The sequence below is a fragment of the Cricetulus griseus genome (genome assembly GCF_003668045.3).
Source record: "Cricetulus griseus strain 17A/GY chromosome 1 unlocalized genomic scaffold, alternate assembly CriGri-PICRH-1.0 chr1_1, whole genome shotgun sequence".
Taxonomy (NCBI): domain Eukaryota; kingdom Metazoa; phylum Chordata; class Mammalia; order Rodentia; family Cricetidae; genus Cricetulus; species Cricetulus griseus.
The window spans coordinates 272545877-272562371 of record NW_023276807.1 but is presented as its reverse complement, the minus strand read 5'-3'; the positions used below and the strand labels follow the sequence as shown (position 1 = coordinate 272562371).

At 40.6% G+C, this 16495-nt stretch overlaps 1 protein-coding gene across 1 annotated transcript in view; it reads right to left on the bottom strand.

The window, feature by feature from the left end:
- Window positions 1-16495, bottom strand: part of Pcca (propionyl-CoA carboxylase subunit alpha) — a 301422-nt gene that overhangs the window by 208459 nt on the left and 76468 nt on the right. Inside the window, exons 7-8 of the mRNA XM_027388941.2 lie at window positions 15588-15719; window positions 2363-2399 (exon numbers count right to left, since the gene is read on the bottom strand). Coding sequence (XP_027244742.1) covers window positions 2363-2399; window positions 15588-15719 — 169 coding nt within the window. The remainder of the gene's footprint in view (window positions 1-2362; window positions 2400-15587; window positions 15720-16495) is intronic.

Here is a 16495-nt window from a genome sequence, read left to right as displayed (position 1 = left end):
GCAACACAGAAGAAGAGAAAGAACACAGAAAGAATCTATGAACACAAATCACAAGAGAAAAGTTAAAAACTGGCAAAAAAAAGTTCAAAGATATGTTTATAATTCTGACCTCCCCCCCCCCCATGGACTCAATGTCTACTTTAACTCTTAAGTGAACTTACTTACAATGGTCATCCAAATCATAATTACCTCAACAATAGTAGAAAAAACCTGATACACCACCAAATGGCACACCCATTTGTACACACACACACACACACACACACACACACACACACACACACACACACACACACCTGAATACTGTGCAATTGATTCTGGAAGACAGCACTTAAAGAAAGGGGTTTCACGGAAGGTTTCTCTGTGATTCAGGAAGGCTTCCCTGGGAAATTCCTAAAGCCTTATAAAACTGATGGACCAACTATTTTTACCATGTTTCATTTCACTTCAAATGTGATGGCTTCTCTTCCTTCCGGTCTGCTGAGCACACTATAAGCTTCTATCTAATAGCCACAAAAGAGAAGAAACATAGGGAAGAGCAAGGAATGGTCAAGGACCCACCCAAGCATGAAAGAAAGGCTCGAATGGAATTCAGATGACCTAAGTAGGAGGGGACACTGAAGACCACAGCTTCCAAACACTGAGGAGCTAAGTGACTGTGGTGGGAGACTGAAGACCAGCTTCCAAACACTGAGGAGCTAAGTGACTGTGGTGGGAGACTGAAGACCAGCTTCCAAACACTGAGGAGCTAAGTGACTGTGGTGGGAGACTGAAGACCAGCTTCCAAACACTGAGGAGCTAAGTGACTGTGGTTAATTGGTTTGCTGAGAAGCCACAGGTTATAAACAAAGGTGGAGGGTAGCAAAGGCTAAGCATTGACACCGATACTTTGCTAAAGGAAGTGTTCTTGAGTGGAAGATGTGTGATTCACAGCATGGCACAGGCATGTGATTCTAGATTATCCTCTAAGCTCTTTTTGTTTTCTAAAATCCCTCTAAACATTACAATAATAATATTGCATATTGTCTATTACAAAATAATATTATCATAGATGGTTGGATAGGTAGTGACATCTAAACTGTAACTAAAAAGAAGCCATTTTGAGTTTGAAGGTATATTGAATAAATCTAAACTACTTTAGGAAAGTCTCAGAAGCCGGTCGAGCTTTCCTTGGGGAATGGGGGATACCAATGATTTCACCCACAGATAGTAGTGTCATGCAACCTAGCAAGTCTCACTGTGAAATTAGTGCTGAAAAGCTTCTAAACATGTTGGCAACTTCAAAGAAGCAATCAGTAAGAGATGCTGTCAACAGATAAAATATTATCTTACATATACTGGTTGTAAATCCAAGGCAGTTTTATAAAACAAACCATAAAGAACACAAAACAATTTAGCCATACCCCACAGAAATGAGACACAATAAGCCAAAAAAACCTCTTCCAATCACAAAAGAACTCTATGCCTAGGCATCTGATAGCTCAGGAGAACACTAGACTGAAGAACTCTATGCTAGCTTGTCCCATTTGTACGACTGTGTTAATGCTGTGATCATATTGGACCAATGTTTCTACATATCATGCCAAATCAAACGCTCTCCCTCCATAGACAAGTAACAAGCCACAGTGAAAAGACGAGGCTACAAAAATATTGGTATGTGGGATGCGGGAAAGCCTAGGCAAGAGACACAGCAATGCTGCGTAGCTCTGGTCCCCTGCCTGTCTGTGGCTTCCATCGAATGTAAACAAGCACTGGTCTGACTCGAGGTTATCATTTGCAGAGCTTTGTTTTCCTTTCTCAGCTTTTCCATTAGCAAACACTGCAGATACAGTTGTGCTCACGAGTACAAGGAATGTGCTTGAAATTTAATATACAACAGGTTTAAAATGTTCCTGGGTTTTCCGTTCACTGCAGTTTAGGATGTCCAGTTCTCACCTCTCGCTTGCTGTTGTATCTTTCCTTGAAAGGCATTTAAGTTGGTATTTAACATTTTAGGAAAAGGTAAAAACTTGAACAAGACTATCAAGCACATTTTAATTTGAATCATGTGTGCTATGCCCTGCACATTGAAACAGACAACATGCAACCGCTCACGTGCAAATACACATTGTACCCAATCTTCAGGACTCTTCAGAAAATTTCATCTTACGAAAGAGCTAGAGCTCAAATCAAATGACTGCAAATCCTACTTTAATAATAGAATATGGTAATTCAAATGATAAATTCTCCCAGAGCCACAAGTAATCAGAAACTGAAAACTATTAAAATATTATTTGCTCTGTGGGAATTCTTATTACACGTTTGCTCAACCGTATCTGCTGAAAGACACAGAAACACTACCAAAGTTAATTTAAGGACTTACCAATTTCCCTTGCAATTCTGACAGCTTCGTCTGCATCCTGTAAAGGCAGGAAATGAGACTCAACATTAATCCCATGAGGCATTGCACAATGTCTTTAGGGCAGTCATATATTGCCCTACTGTCTCCTCTGATTCATTTAATGTTCAATTTTACAACCTTCTAACCCTTTTCATTCAGAGAAATGTAAAATTAATACCATAAGTAGAATGTAAATTCTCCCTTGTCGTTATTATATTAAGAAACTCAAAGCAGTTTGAAATGAGCTGGCAGGAAACATGACCAGAATTACCAATGATTCGGTGCAGTTGCCGGAATTTAACGGCAGAATTTAGACTTTTACAATCAATACTCCGTCGTAAATCAGATCATTAAAGCTTGTCTGCAGCTTGCTTGTCTATTTACACACCGTGTTTTCCTGGATTCTGTCAGCAGGGGGAGTTGACTGTCTATTGTTTGGGAGGAGCTCCATCGATTTTCTAGAAAAAAGTAAATGTCCAGTACCCTTAGGAATTATCAATTGTTTTTAAAAAGACAAAACCACTGTGATTTCCATTATCTTCTCTTATTTTTTTAACCCTTTTCTTCAGGTGTGTATTTTATCTGTACAGTTGTAGCTAGGGACATAAATTAAAACCTTAAATTCAATGAACAAACTGTAGAAGGAAAAAGGTCTGAAAGAGCAAGGGAAGGACTCCTTTCTGAAGCCCAAGACCAGTGTTTACTAAACCACTTGTCATCAATGACACTTGAAACCCTGAGCATCTAAAAACTGCCCCAGCCTAAGCCATTTATCTACCATGATCCTGACATGCGCTGTACAAACTCCATGGACAGATGTTCCCTGTGCTGATAAAGAGAATTCTGAACTTCAAGCCACTTTCTCAATTCGATTATTTTTTGTAACCCAGTGACACAATATGAGCTGCCAGCCACGTTCTAAAACCACCAGTGGATAAGTATGCAGAAATTTTTACACAGCTTCAAAACCTTCGAGTGAAGCCTGGCATTTTTTTAAGCTTTTAAATTACTACATTTAAAACAAAGAGCAATCACAACAGAATGCTCCTCCAACTGGGACTGGGGAAATAGCTGGTTCATTTATGTCCACTTTAGAAAAAAAGAAAAGAAATTCTTCCTTAAAAGTCTTCAGTACCCAACAGCATCCCTGAATAAGGAGGCTGGCAGGGGAAGTTGTCAGAGAAATTTAATTTCCTTTCATTAGCCCGTCTGCTCCACACATAGGAGCTTGTTAAGTTCAAAGCAATCCTGAAAACGACATCAGTTCTAAGTCTTTTTTTCTCCAAGCAGTCACATCTGCTAATGAGATTTTCCAAATAACAATTGTTTTCAAGTCAGAGATAAATCTCTACCTAGCCCAACCCCTCAAAAAAACTTAGGGTTTACTATCTTCCTACACCTTGCTCTTTGCACTGACTCCACACTCTCCAAATTTTAGTTTAAAGGGATAAAAATCCACGGAAGGGTCATTTAAGAATGTTCATGGTTTCCACACACTGAGTTGGGAGGTTCTTTGTTCCAGCCAGTGACAGTTATTGGAGAATACTTGCCTTTAACAGCCTCTCGTCAGGAAGTGTTAAACCTGCCAAATGTGAACAATTAGTGCCTCTTGAACAAAATACAGGAAGAGTGAGGGCTGATGAGGACGGGATTATAATCAGCTAGAAGGAAACTTTTAACATTTCAGTCCCTGTGGAATGGTGTATTTGCCAAAGATGGTCTCAGAGAAATTAAACTGCAAGCTAAAATGCTTGGGATCCAGGGACAGCCAACAGGCAAGGTTAAAGGACAGTACCCAGAATCCACTTCTCCTATTTTGTCATGTATTTATATATGTACATGATGCACACGTGTTATGTTTTACATGTAAGGAGAATTATATTTATGCACAGCAAAACTTCCCAAAACCACATATATGCCATAAAACAATCTCTCTTTTTTTTGGTATTTTTGATGGCTGGAAGTTTATTTTAATTCATTTTATTAAGTACATAATATTTATGTTTAAATAAATTAAGGTACAACAGGGCATTCGGTGAGGACTCTCCTAGGCACACCCCTGGCCTTTTTCCATCCCATCTCCTTCCTGTCTCCTGGTTCCCTTCCTACTGCAGCATTCTATGTACCCTTTTGTGGACTACTGTCATATCCTATGAATATAAAGGAAAAACATACATGCTACAAAACAAACTTAACTTTTCACTAAGCCATATGTTTAAGTTTTCCTAGTATGAAAATCAATTTCTGCAAAATGAACTTTCAGATAAAATCAAATTGCCTTAAAATTAAATTTTCATTTGTCATTCATTAAGCCAAAAAAAAATCACTGAAGATTTATTGTGTACTAGACATTATAAAAAACATTACTAGTGTTTTCAAAAATACTAAATGCACTCAACACATTTAGTTATATCATGGGCTACATAAAGCTTAATTTGAAAAGATAAAAATTCTAGACAGTTCCTAAGTCAATGGCACTAACATATGACACCAACGAACCTCCTTACAGGGCTATGGATAGAATAAAGCACTTAATAAAGCTTTGAACGACTCACCAATTAGTCCCTGACTAACTTCAGAAGAAAAAAAAGTCTAAAGGAATATATAAAACACACCCAGCTCAGCAGCAAAAGTTACACAGAGATCCCACTGTGGACCCAGCAGGCTGATGTGACAGAGGTATAAGCTTAAGCAGCCCTTCACACTACATTGCCAAAGCAAGCACACAGCCTCTGTGCAGAGAGCTGCTGGTGCTTATCAAACTTTGAGAGCCTGTCTCTCTTCATCCACAGATTTTACTTGTAGAAAGTTATCCTATGGATGCCTCTTTTCACATGCATAGAAAAAAAAAACTTAGGAAGAATTTATTATTTTCAATTGTGATGTTTTGAGAGGCAAAACGTCTAGGAAAACAATTTAATGAACCTTCAACAGAGGACTAATACATGAACAGTACAGTGGTTGAAATGGCATACCAAATAGCCATTTAAAAGAATTAGGATCCATATGATTTAGACACTAATCCAATAAGTGCTTCCTAGCAGCAGTATGCAATCTGGTTTCTGCCCTTTGGAGTCCTAGCCCATGAAGAGAAAAAGAAAGTCAAGCAGACAAGCAAGTCAACTGAGAACTGACATGAACATTTCATGGAAACAGGCAAAGTAAGAGGAAAAATTGTTTTAGGTTATCCAAAAAGGATCTCCTGAGGCAAAATCTGAAACCTATGGATAAAAACAGCTCAGTGTTGTGGGAAAACAAAAAGAGAAAGAATATTCAACAGAGACCCAACATACAATGAAATCTTAATTACAAAGGAACTTAGTGTGTTCTACTAACAGAAATGGGCCCAGGATGGAGAAGACCAGTTATGGTGGAAGGCAGGACCATTCCTGGCTGGGTCTTCTGTGACAGCCCAGGAACTCAGAAGCTTCCTATGAAGGAAGATAGTGAATTGGGCTGGGCTTTCAGAGGACAATTCTTAAACCCAAGAGATGCAGGACAAACACAGTACATCCAGCAGCAGCACACTCCATATGGCTTGCAGGCTTCTGAGGGTACAGTGGAGTGTCTATGCAGACAGTTTAAATGCTCAGCAACCCTGTCACAAGCTGGGGTGATGGGGATGGGCACTTAACACTTACATTCTTAGGAAATGCTTGAAGATTTACTGTAAGGATTATGATTCCATCCTGCATAACACTTTCATGGTTTAAAACCAAAATCTGCCATGCTTAAAAGGTTTTTTTTTAATTATGCAACAATTGTCAAGGCATTAAATGTTATCAAAACAAATGAGTAACAAGGTATTGTGGCACATTCCTATATGTACAGGAGGTTGAGGCAGGAGAATGGTGAATTCAGAGCCAGACCATGTCTCAAAAGTCTAAAACAAGTCAGAAAAAGGAGGAGGAGGAGGAAGAGGAGGAGGAGGAGGAGGAGGAAGAAGAAGAAGAAGAAGAAGAAGAAGAAGAAGAAGAAGAAGAAGAAGAAGAAGAAGAAGAAGAAGAAGAAGAAGAAGAAGAAAGTTTTCCTAAAATCCTCTTAAATCTTTTCATGGCAGTCTATTGCCTTAGAACAAAGTTCAGACTCCTAGACCAGGCTTCAATGCTTCCTCATGCCTGCCCAAGCCCCAGCACCAAGCCCAGTCCATTCCACCTAGCCAGCAGCCTCACCCCAAGCCATACCCCCGACCCCAGCTTTTGAATAACCTGTTGGCTAAGCTCAGAGAGATATTCTCTTGCCTTTCATCAAGTCACACTTTCTAAGACTGGCCACCAACAAGACTCTAGAAACACGGAGAGATGGCAGGCACCACCCCAGCTCTCATGGAACTCAGAAGCTAGGAGAGCAGCAAGACCTTAGATACGATATACAGTAGTTAAAAAACAATGTTGTGATGTGTATTCCACAGAAGCAATAGAAAGGAATTGTGATGTTGGGACATGTTACTCAATCACAGATACCTAGAAGTCCTCTCAGATGCTTCAACAGAGGGCTAACAAATGACAGCAGAGGGGAACACCAACTGCTGGAGCCTCAGAGAGATGGAAAGTACCCACAGGCCATGTTTTAAAAAAAAAAACACTCAACAAGGGGCTGGAGAGGTGACTCAGCAATTAAGAGTACTTGTTGATAATCCAGAAGACTGGAGTCCAATTTCCAGCACCCACATGGTGGCGTACAACCATCTGTAACTTTAGTTCAAGGGACCTGATGTGTCCTCTTCTGGTCACACAGGCAACATACTGCATGGACATACATTCGAGCAAAACATGTACCATGTACATAAAATGAAAATTTTGTAGAAAGAAATTAAGGAAGAAAGAGAGAGGAGGAACGGAAAGGGAAAGGAAGGAGGGAGGGAAGCAAGGAAGGAAGGAAGGAAGGAAGGAAGGAAGGAAGGAAGGAAGGAAGGAAGGAAGGAAGGAAGGAAACAAGCTCAGCTTTAGCCTAGGAGTAAGGAAATGGAGGACTTCACTATGGCTACCTTTTGTGGAGTTAGTGAAAGAGATGACCTATGATCCTCCTGCCTCAGCTTCCAGAAGCCTGGTAGTTAGGTGTGAGACCAGCATTCAGCTTCTGACTGCATCAAGAAGAAGCAGAGTGCAGTAACTGTGTTGTCAGCCTTCTGTCGCTCCAGACTCCATTCTCTGTAAGCTCTACAGGCTGGAATTGATAGTCTAATCTGGTCAGTAATGTCTTTCAAATGTCTAACCCAGAGCCCGCATGCACCACTCTTTCAGCAAGCAGCAGTCGCATGAAAAGTGAAGGAATAAACCAATGAAGAAATGAAGGAAGGAACACTCAAAGGTTGACACGGAGCACAAGTGGGGCGTTCATTCCAGGACAGAGGAAAGGCACTATTCTCTCACCACCTGGGCGTGATGGGCTTCTGTTCCCATCTAAACACTATTCTCTTTAGGGCCTTCCCAGTGCTCCCACTCCAGGCCACATCATAGCCCTCTTTCAGCTCTGACAGCCAGACATTTCACAGTTAATCTCCATGGGCAATGACTGGGTGAGTCTTGCTCTCTGCTGAATACTTGTGTTATGTGTGTTATGCGATGTCATCTCAAATGCCAGCAGAACTTCTCATCCTAAAACATCAAGTAAGTAATGGCTCGGAAGGACTTAAGCAGGCAGGGTTTAGTCTATTTCCATATAAACAAAGTACACTGCATGAAATTCTGCTCACCTGAGGAAAACCAAGCCCAGTACCTTCCCTTGTCTCTAGTACCTCCCCTTATCTGTAAATGCACTAAGCATTTACAGAGATATCTGTATATCTGTAAACATATCTGTAAATGACTAACATTGTTTACTTGGAATAACCAAGCCTGAGTACCTCATCTTGTCTCTGAATTCTTGGCCATCGTTGGCTCAGGGGATACTCCTGCCTCACCTCCCAATTGCTGGGATTATAAGTGCGTACCATCAAGACAATTATTTCTCGTAAAATATACAGTACTTCCCTACTGCTATTTTCCCCTCTAAAGATATATTTTTCATCATGTATATGAGGGAAGAGATGTGTGCACATGGATGCAGGTGCCCTGGGAGGCTAGAACTGGAGTTGCAGGCAGTTGTGAGGCTCCTGATGTTGGTCCTCTGGATGAGGAGTATGTGTGTTTAACCACCGAGCCACCTGTCCAACCCACTATTGCTCGTTTTCAATTAAAGTGCATCATTGAGTTAAAAAGAGATCTTTACTTGGCAGCAAGTTTCCAATGAAAGAGCTGCAAGTTTAAACTATGTAAAAAGCAATGAAAGCCAAGTTCACCCCAATTACAGGTGTTAAGATTTTTGTTTGTTTGTTTTGGTTTTTTATTAGTTCAAATTAGGAACAAGCTTGCTTCACATGTCAATCCCTTCTCCCTCTCCCTCCCCTCCCCCCAAGCCCCCCACCCCATTCCCCCTCCGCTCCCCAGGGAGGGTAGGGCCCTCCATGGGGGCTCCCCAAAATTCACCAACATCATCCTGGGGCAGGCCTAGACCCTCCCCCCGTGTGTCTAGGCCTAGAGAGCAGATGTTAAGTTTTTAAATAAAAACATAAAATAAATGTTAAACTTTACCAAATATAAATTGTTCATATTCATAAAAAAATTCTGTTAGACAAAAACATCTTTAACATGTCACAAGCCCAACGTGACAATATTTTGAGAAATAACAGGAGGGTTTACAGGGGGTGCGTGGGAGGTATTGGATGGAGTAAAGGGAATGATATACTTATGTTATAACTTTGAAAAATAAAAAATCAACAAATTAAATTAAATGTATGATTAAAAGTGAAAAGGAAGAATGGGACTTAGGGCTGGTAAAGTGATCAGCAGGTACAAATGACCTTTGTTCAAGCCCTGGGACCCACATAGTGGAAGGGAGGATCTGAGTCCCATAACCTCCACACTCGAATCATGGCATGCATTCATGCACACACAGAGAATTAATAAGTTCACAAAAGATTTTTAAAGAAAACATGGGGCTGCGTCTGCCATATAGTCCTAGCTGTAGGACATTCTTGAGACAGGTCTGAAAATTAGTATGTAGAAGACATGGAAAATATACAGATACTCAGGACTCAATGTGTTGCACAAACATCTTACAATTTATTAAAAGAAAATGATGCTAGGCAAGTCTACAATTGAGCCACATCTCCAGGCCTATATGAAAATATTGCTAATCCTTCACATGGAAGATAAACAGTCTGTACTCCTCGGCTAGTTCTATAACAGAGTCAGCAACTGGTTTTGGGAGAGAGAAAAATACCACTGTGAGGAAGGGCTGTATCTATTTACACAAACTAATTTCCCAACTATTCTACAATAGAAGTAACATAAGTGGGACATGGTGACACACGCCTGTAACCCCAGTCCAGACAGGGAAGGGAGGGTGTCACAGGGGCATGAGTGAGAGGGAGGCCAGACAGGGCTCTAGAACAAGACTCTGTCTCAAATAAAAATAGGAAGAAGTAAATAAAGTCAAACAATAAATAGAGTACATAAAATAACTCCTTAATGCTGGACCCAGGAAAGGGTCCAGCTATTAGCTTTTTCCAATTACTCAGAGTCAGGACAGCCGAAGACTCTACTATAGTATAAAAGCCCGGCTACCCACAGAGATTATTCTAGAGGAGGGGAAGAACAAATTGTGGTAGCCAAAGGGGTTGAGGACACCAGGAGAACACATCCCACAGAATCAACTAACCAGGGCTCATGCCAGCTCATAAACACTGAACCGACAATCAGGTAGTCAGCATGGGTCTGCTCTAGGTCCTCCACATATATGTTATGGTTGTTGGTTCGGTGGTTTGTTGTTCCCTGACAGTGGGAGTGAGAGTGTGCTGAATCTTTACTCTTGGGGCCCCTTTCTTCTTACTGGGTTCCCTTGTCTGGCCTTAATATGAAGGTTTGTGCCTGGTCTTAATGTATCTTGTTGTTCCATGTTGGGTTGGTATCCCTGGAAGGCCTGCTCTTTACTGGGGGAAGTATTTCTGGTTGAGGCAGGACCAGGAGGAGTGGAGAGAGGAGAAGCTGAGGTTAGAATGTATTGTATGAGGGAGGAATTTAAACACATGCTACCTTCCCGTACCATCTCCTGTGCTTTACACCCTCTTAGGTTACTTGAAATGCCTGGTATTTCATGGTAGAGACACTAAGCTAATGGTTGTCACACAGCAATTATTGAGTAAAAGGAAGACAAAAAAATGTATGTTCAGTACAGTCAACCACAACTTTCTTCCTAAGTATTTTCTAACCCAGCATGATTGGCTCTGTGGATGCTAAAATCATGAACACTCAGGTTTGAAGTTTGATTGTGCTTTTAGAAACCTTGGGATAGTTAGTATACTCTTCTATAACTTATTAAAACACCACAGTAAACATAGCTGGAACAAGGCAATAAATACAAGAGAAATTACTTTTTTATAAACACACAAAGACTTTAGGTATCATTAATAAAGAACTTTTTTTGCTTAGCAGGGAGAAAATACAAACATTTAATATTTTATAATTTCTAGAATGAAGTTGTTTTCCATTTTCTTATTTTATACTTTTTAATGATTTCTTCAAACTAGCTTTCTTTCTGTTAAATCAAGAGTACAACTTCTTTCATTTGTTTATTTTGCGGGTGGAACACACACATGTGGAGTTCAGAGGACAACTTTTAGGAAGTAGTTCTCTCCTTCACAGTTGGGTTCTGGGCATGAAAATCAAGTTGTTGGGTTTGATATCAAGGGCTGCCTGATAGAAAAACTCATTTAAGTATATTACCATACTCTGCTCTGTGGTGCAAATGGGTATTACTATTGCCTTTTTAAAATATTTGTCACTTTTAATTTATGTGTATATGTGTGTGTACCACACCTGTGAAAAAACAGCCTGAACCATGAGTAGCAGAGCGAGTATTTAACAGTGACATCATGATGAGAGTAGACTGGTTGTTTAACATCTAGAAGGTGTGGCTGAATTTACATGTCTTTTTAAAAAAACAAATCTTACTTTATTGTTTTGTGTGCATGTCACATGTGTGCAGGAATGTAGTGGCAGAAGGGGTTTGAGATTCTCTGGAGTTTTAGGTGATTGCGAGGTGGGTGCTCGGAAACAGACTCTCTCAGATCCTCTCGACGAGCAGCAAGTACTTTCAACTATCTCTCCAGCCCCATGCCTCCATTTTTTTATTTTTTTTTTTTAAATTTTGACATGGGGCTTGGTCTGTAGTCCAGGTTGGCCTTGAAGCAAAGCAATCTTCCCATCTTAGTACCTAAGTGCCAGGATTATAACGCAGCACTTATTAGTTCCTATTAAAGTGCAATAATGATTCAGAGACATTGAATTCATGTCCCACAAAGTCATTTTGTCAGTGTTGTAACTATAATCATCAGTGACTCACCCTCTGCTTCATAGCTAACATCTAACAATTCACGACCCTGCTGACCCAACTGCCACTGTCATTCTCAACGTGCCCTGTGCTTTACCCCAACCCCAATACATTATATAAGGGCCCATCGTTTCCTGCCTGAACAAAGGGAATAGAATTCCAATTTGAGTATCAACCTTAATTTTTAACTCTATGCTACATTCATTAATTCATTCATTTGAGACGGGGCTGGCCTCAAACCCGCTGAGTAGCCAAGGATGTTGTTGAATTCCTGATCCTCTGAAGTACTGGGATGGTAGATGTGCACAGCCACACCTCGTTTCACTCGCTGCTGGGGATTGAAACCTGGGTTTAAAGCGCTAGGCACTACATCCTCCACTCCTCAAAGTGACTTTTCTTTTGACACGACTATTTCATGTTAACCATTTACATGAAACTGGCTAGAGGACCCCGAAGCCAAAAGGAAAGGCTCTGCACAGAACTGGCGGCCACAAGTCTCAACCCTCACCAGCTCTCTTGCTGTAGTCCTTCATGGCATGCTGGAGTGGGCCCTGCCACTCTGCTCCATGATCCTCCAGGACCATGTATTACTGAGAGCCATGAGTGCCACCAGTACACTCCTTTGTACCTAACTCACTGCCTCTCACCCACTACTTAGCTATCACTTGCACCCAAAACCTGGGTCCAGTGTCCTTCCTATATGGGTCTGTGTCCACCGAGATGAGTGTCACTGAGATGGGCTAAACTGGCTGCTGGTCCACTTGGGAACTTCAAGCTCTTTGCAATCGGGGTGAGTGGCAAGTAACTGTTGGCTAATTCCTTTTCCTTACTTGTAAAGCTCTGCTTTCTTGTCCGACAGTCTCACGTTATAATCTTTGCTTTGCTCTCCATTTCCTGAGAACAAGTTAATTAGATGGTTTCTTAGTTATTTTTGTATTGCTGTGACAAAACGCCCTAACCAAGGCGACTTGACAGAGTTTCATTTGGTGCTCACGATTCCAAAGGATAGCAGAATTGTGACCATCATGGCAGTAGCCATGACAGCAGGTAGGCATTGCACTGCATAAGTAGCTGGAACTTTCATCTGATCAGCCAGCAATAGATAGAAAGAGAGCTAACTGGGAATAGAATGGGCTTCTGAAACCTCAAAGCCGACCACAGTGACACACCTTCTCCAACATGGCCAGACCTCCTAATCAAACAGTTCTACCAACTGGAACCAAGCATTCAACTCTATGAGCCTATGGGGGCCATTTTCATTCAAACCACCCCACAAGTGATAAATAAAACTAAATTCATTGAAGACAACTACATGGAACCAGATGACTCCTTGAAATTACATTTTAAACATTCGTCTCTCTCTAATGAAAAGGAAATTCAAGAACTAAAAAAAAGAAGGGAAAAAAGGACGAATGAAAGGAAGGAAAGAGTGTTCTACAAGTTGGTTTTTTTTAGTGTAAAACAACAAACTTATCATACTTTGTAGATGCATAAAGATGTTTTGACCATGTTTGTCCTTTATTACCCATAATTATCCCACCCTCATTTGTCCCTTTCCTTTCCTTTATTATTGTTTTTGAGACAGAGTCTCATCAAGAGTAGAATAAGACAGCCTCAAACTCAGTATGTAGACAAGGATAACCTTAACATCTGACTCCCTCTCCATCTCCCCAAATGCTAGGAGTGTAGCACTCTGCAGAGCTGAGGACTCAACCAAGGTTTTGTGCATACTGAGCAAGCAATCTAACCAACTTCGTTTTATCTTCAGGCCTCTCCCCATTCTACTTTCATGACTGTCCTGCCCCGTACTCCAAAGCTAGGAGAAATATTTGTCATTCTGAGTCTGTTTTATTTCACTAAACATCATCTTCAGTTCCATATGTTTTCCTGCAACCAACATAATTTATGCTTTTTCAATATTTGTTTATTTTATGTATATTAGTGCTCTATCTGTATGTATAACTTTATGCCAGAGGAGGGCATCAGATCCCAATACAGATGGTTGTAAGCCACCATGTGGTTGCTGGGAATTGAACTCAGGACCTTTGGAAGAGCAGCCAGTGCTCTCTTAACTACTGAATCCTCTCCAGCCCCCCTAATTTATGCTTAATGGCTGAATAATACTCCATTGTGTCATAAATAGCACACTTTCTTTATATGTTGTACAGCTATAATGCACAGTACCTGAATAAACGTGAGTGTGCAAGTTCTCTATTGTATGATGAGTTTGATTTCTTCAGCTAAATAGCCAAGAATGTTACAGATAGATAGTATGGTAGTTCTATTTCTTTGCTTGAGGACCCTTCATACTGATTTCCATAATGGCACATTAAATTTACATTCCTAGCAACAGCATACAAGAATTACAGCTGTCCTATACATTGGAATACATATACAGTATTATAACACATTTGACAAACTAAAATTTAAAAGTCAAATAAGACCCAGAATAAACCAGTAACCCACTCCAAAAATTAAGTACCTTTTTTTTCTGTAAAGACACCTATGGATTATAAACAAACAAACAAAAAATAATGGAAAAGTAATTATTCTGTATCATCTAAAAGAACTAAAGTGGGGGAAACTCCAGTCGGCAATGCTCTAACACAAAATCAAGAGCCCATTTCCGTCTGCCCTTCAACTCACAAGAAGTTTCTAATAATTCATAGAGAGATGCATGTAGTTTTGTCCATATAGATGATACAGTATCAACCTTAATTCCAGTCAATGCTACACAAGCTCTTCCGCCACCTAGAAAGCACCTGTGTGACAGGTAGGGATGACATACCACACATTTCCAGTGTCCCACCCACAACTTTCACCTTTAGACTTCTGATGAAGCAGCAATACCTCTTCATAGGAGGCCTTATATCCACTGATTTCATAAGAAAACATTTACTGTGAAAATGGAGTTATCAGACAAATGTTCCCTGGAAGCCTCCTCCTGAATCCCCTGGGGACAATGCTATTCATGAAGCCAGTGTTAATCTGAACTGTTGCCCACCAGCACCATTGTAATTAAATAAGGTTCAAACTGGAGAGCTCAGAAGCTCCTGTACCCACATACACACCAACAAGGTAAAGAGAGGCCCATGCCTATCAGTGGAAAGGCTAATAAGGAAAACATACTCTTCTCTGAGAGAGCAGCAAGATCGAGAGCCTGGGGCCCAGGATTCATAGGAGGAGACCCTACTACACAAGGGTAAAATAAATAATTAAGTAAATAAAACTGACTGTCAAGCCCATTTGGAGAGGTTCCTTTGTGATGGAAAGAAAGCCTCAACATTTTTGCCGACCCCAGCCTGAGAACCTTAGGAACCAAGCTCTGTGGCCTTGTTGGCTTCTTTGATATGGCCAGTGTGCCCAGTGCTTGATATCAAGCTGTCCAGAGCAGCAGATGCATGGCTGCGGCTTACATAGGACGCCGAGGGAGATGGGGGTCTCACTGTACAGTCCTGGCTGTCCTGGAACTTGCTAAGTCGACAAAGCTGAACTCAAGCTCATAGAGATCTGTCTGTCTTTGCATTCCCATGCACGTTTTCTCCAATGACAATATAGATCAATATCTACTCATTACATATAATGTCTTCTCCCTGCTCATAGTTCACACCACTGAAAACAGCCTGACTTAAACCACTCTATTTTTTCTCATATATATATGTGTGTGTGTGTGTGTGTGTGTGTGTGTGTGTGTGTGTGTGTGTGTGTGTGTGTGTGTGTATACATACACACACGTGTGTGTGAGAGAGAACTATAATTATATTTTACCCCATACTTGTCACAGAATGTTTGACTGAGGACACATCCCATAGAGATTCAAATGAAAGCTTCTCACCTTCACTACCCCATCAAAACCAGGGATTGTGTTGACCTTTGCCCTCTTGGCTAATAGTTTGCTTTCTATCTTGTCACCCATGGCTTGAATTGCATGAGTATCAGGTCCAATGAAAGTGACATCTGCTGCTGCCTGAGGAGAGAAACAAATTGAACTTAGTAACAAGACACTAAGATACGAGGTCACAGTTCTTTACAAAGAAAAGCTTACACAGGTATGTACAATTATATAGTTGTATACTGAATTATTATTTCCATAGCCAATGTAAAAATAAGGATGTGAGCCAATATACCGATGTACAGATTATAGAATTACCTAACAACACAAAAGAGTGAAGATAAATTAAACCACGCTAGGCCACCAAGAACAAAGCAGTAGACAATACTAGCTTGATGTGGACAATATTCTTTGAAAAAGTAACTTCCATGACACTGTACTTACCGATAACATGCTCTCACTAAATAAACAGTACATTCACCCTCAAAATGCCTTGTAAATCTCTGTATCATCACTGTCTTCTACAAAGTGCAAGAGAACACAAACACCCACATTTATTAAATACCAGTTATTTGCCCACCTTTGAGTTAAATGTTGTGATCACACAAACACCAGCAAACTGAAGGGAACATTAACAGATATCTGTAACTCAGAGAAAGCCAGTAACATTTACATCCTGTATCTACAAGAAGATGTGGGAATTTAACAGGTACAATTATGGTTTTAATTAAGAGCAATCCTGGGGGCTGGAGAGTTGGCTTATCAGTTAAGAACTCTTGATGCTCAGTGTAAGAAGACAGGTGACCTCTACCTACCAAGAACCTGTGTCTCCACCAGGATGAGGAAGCCACAGGCAACAGGACAATAATATATGCATTTCTGTATCCCAAGCTGCAACTCACGGGACATGA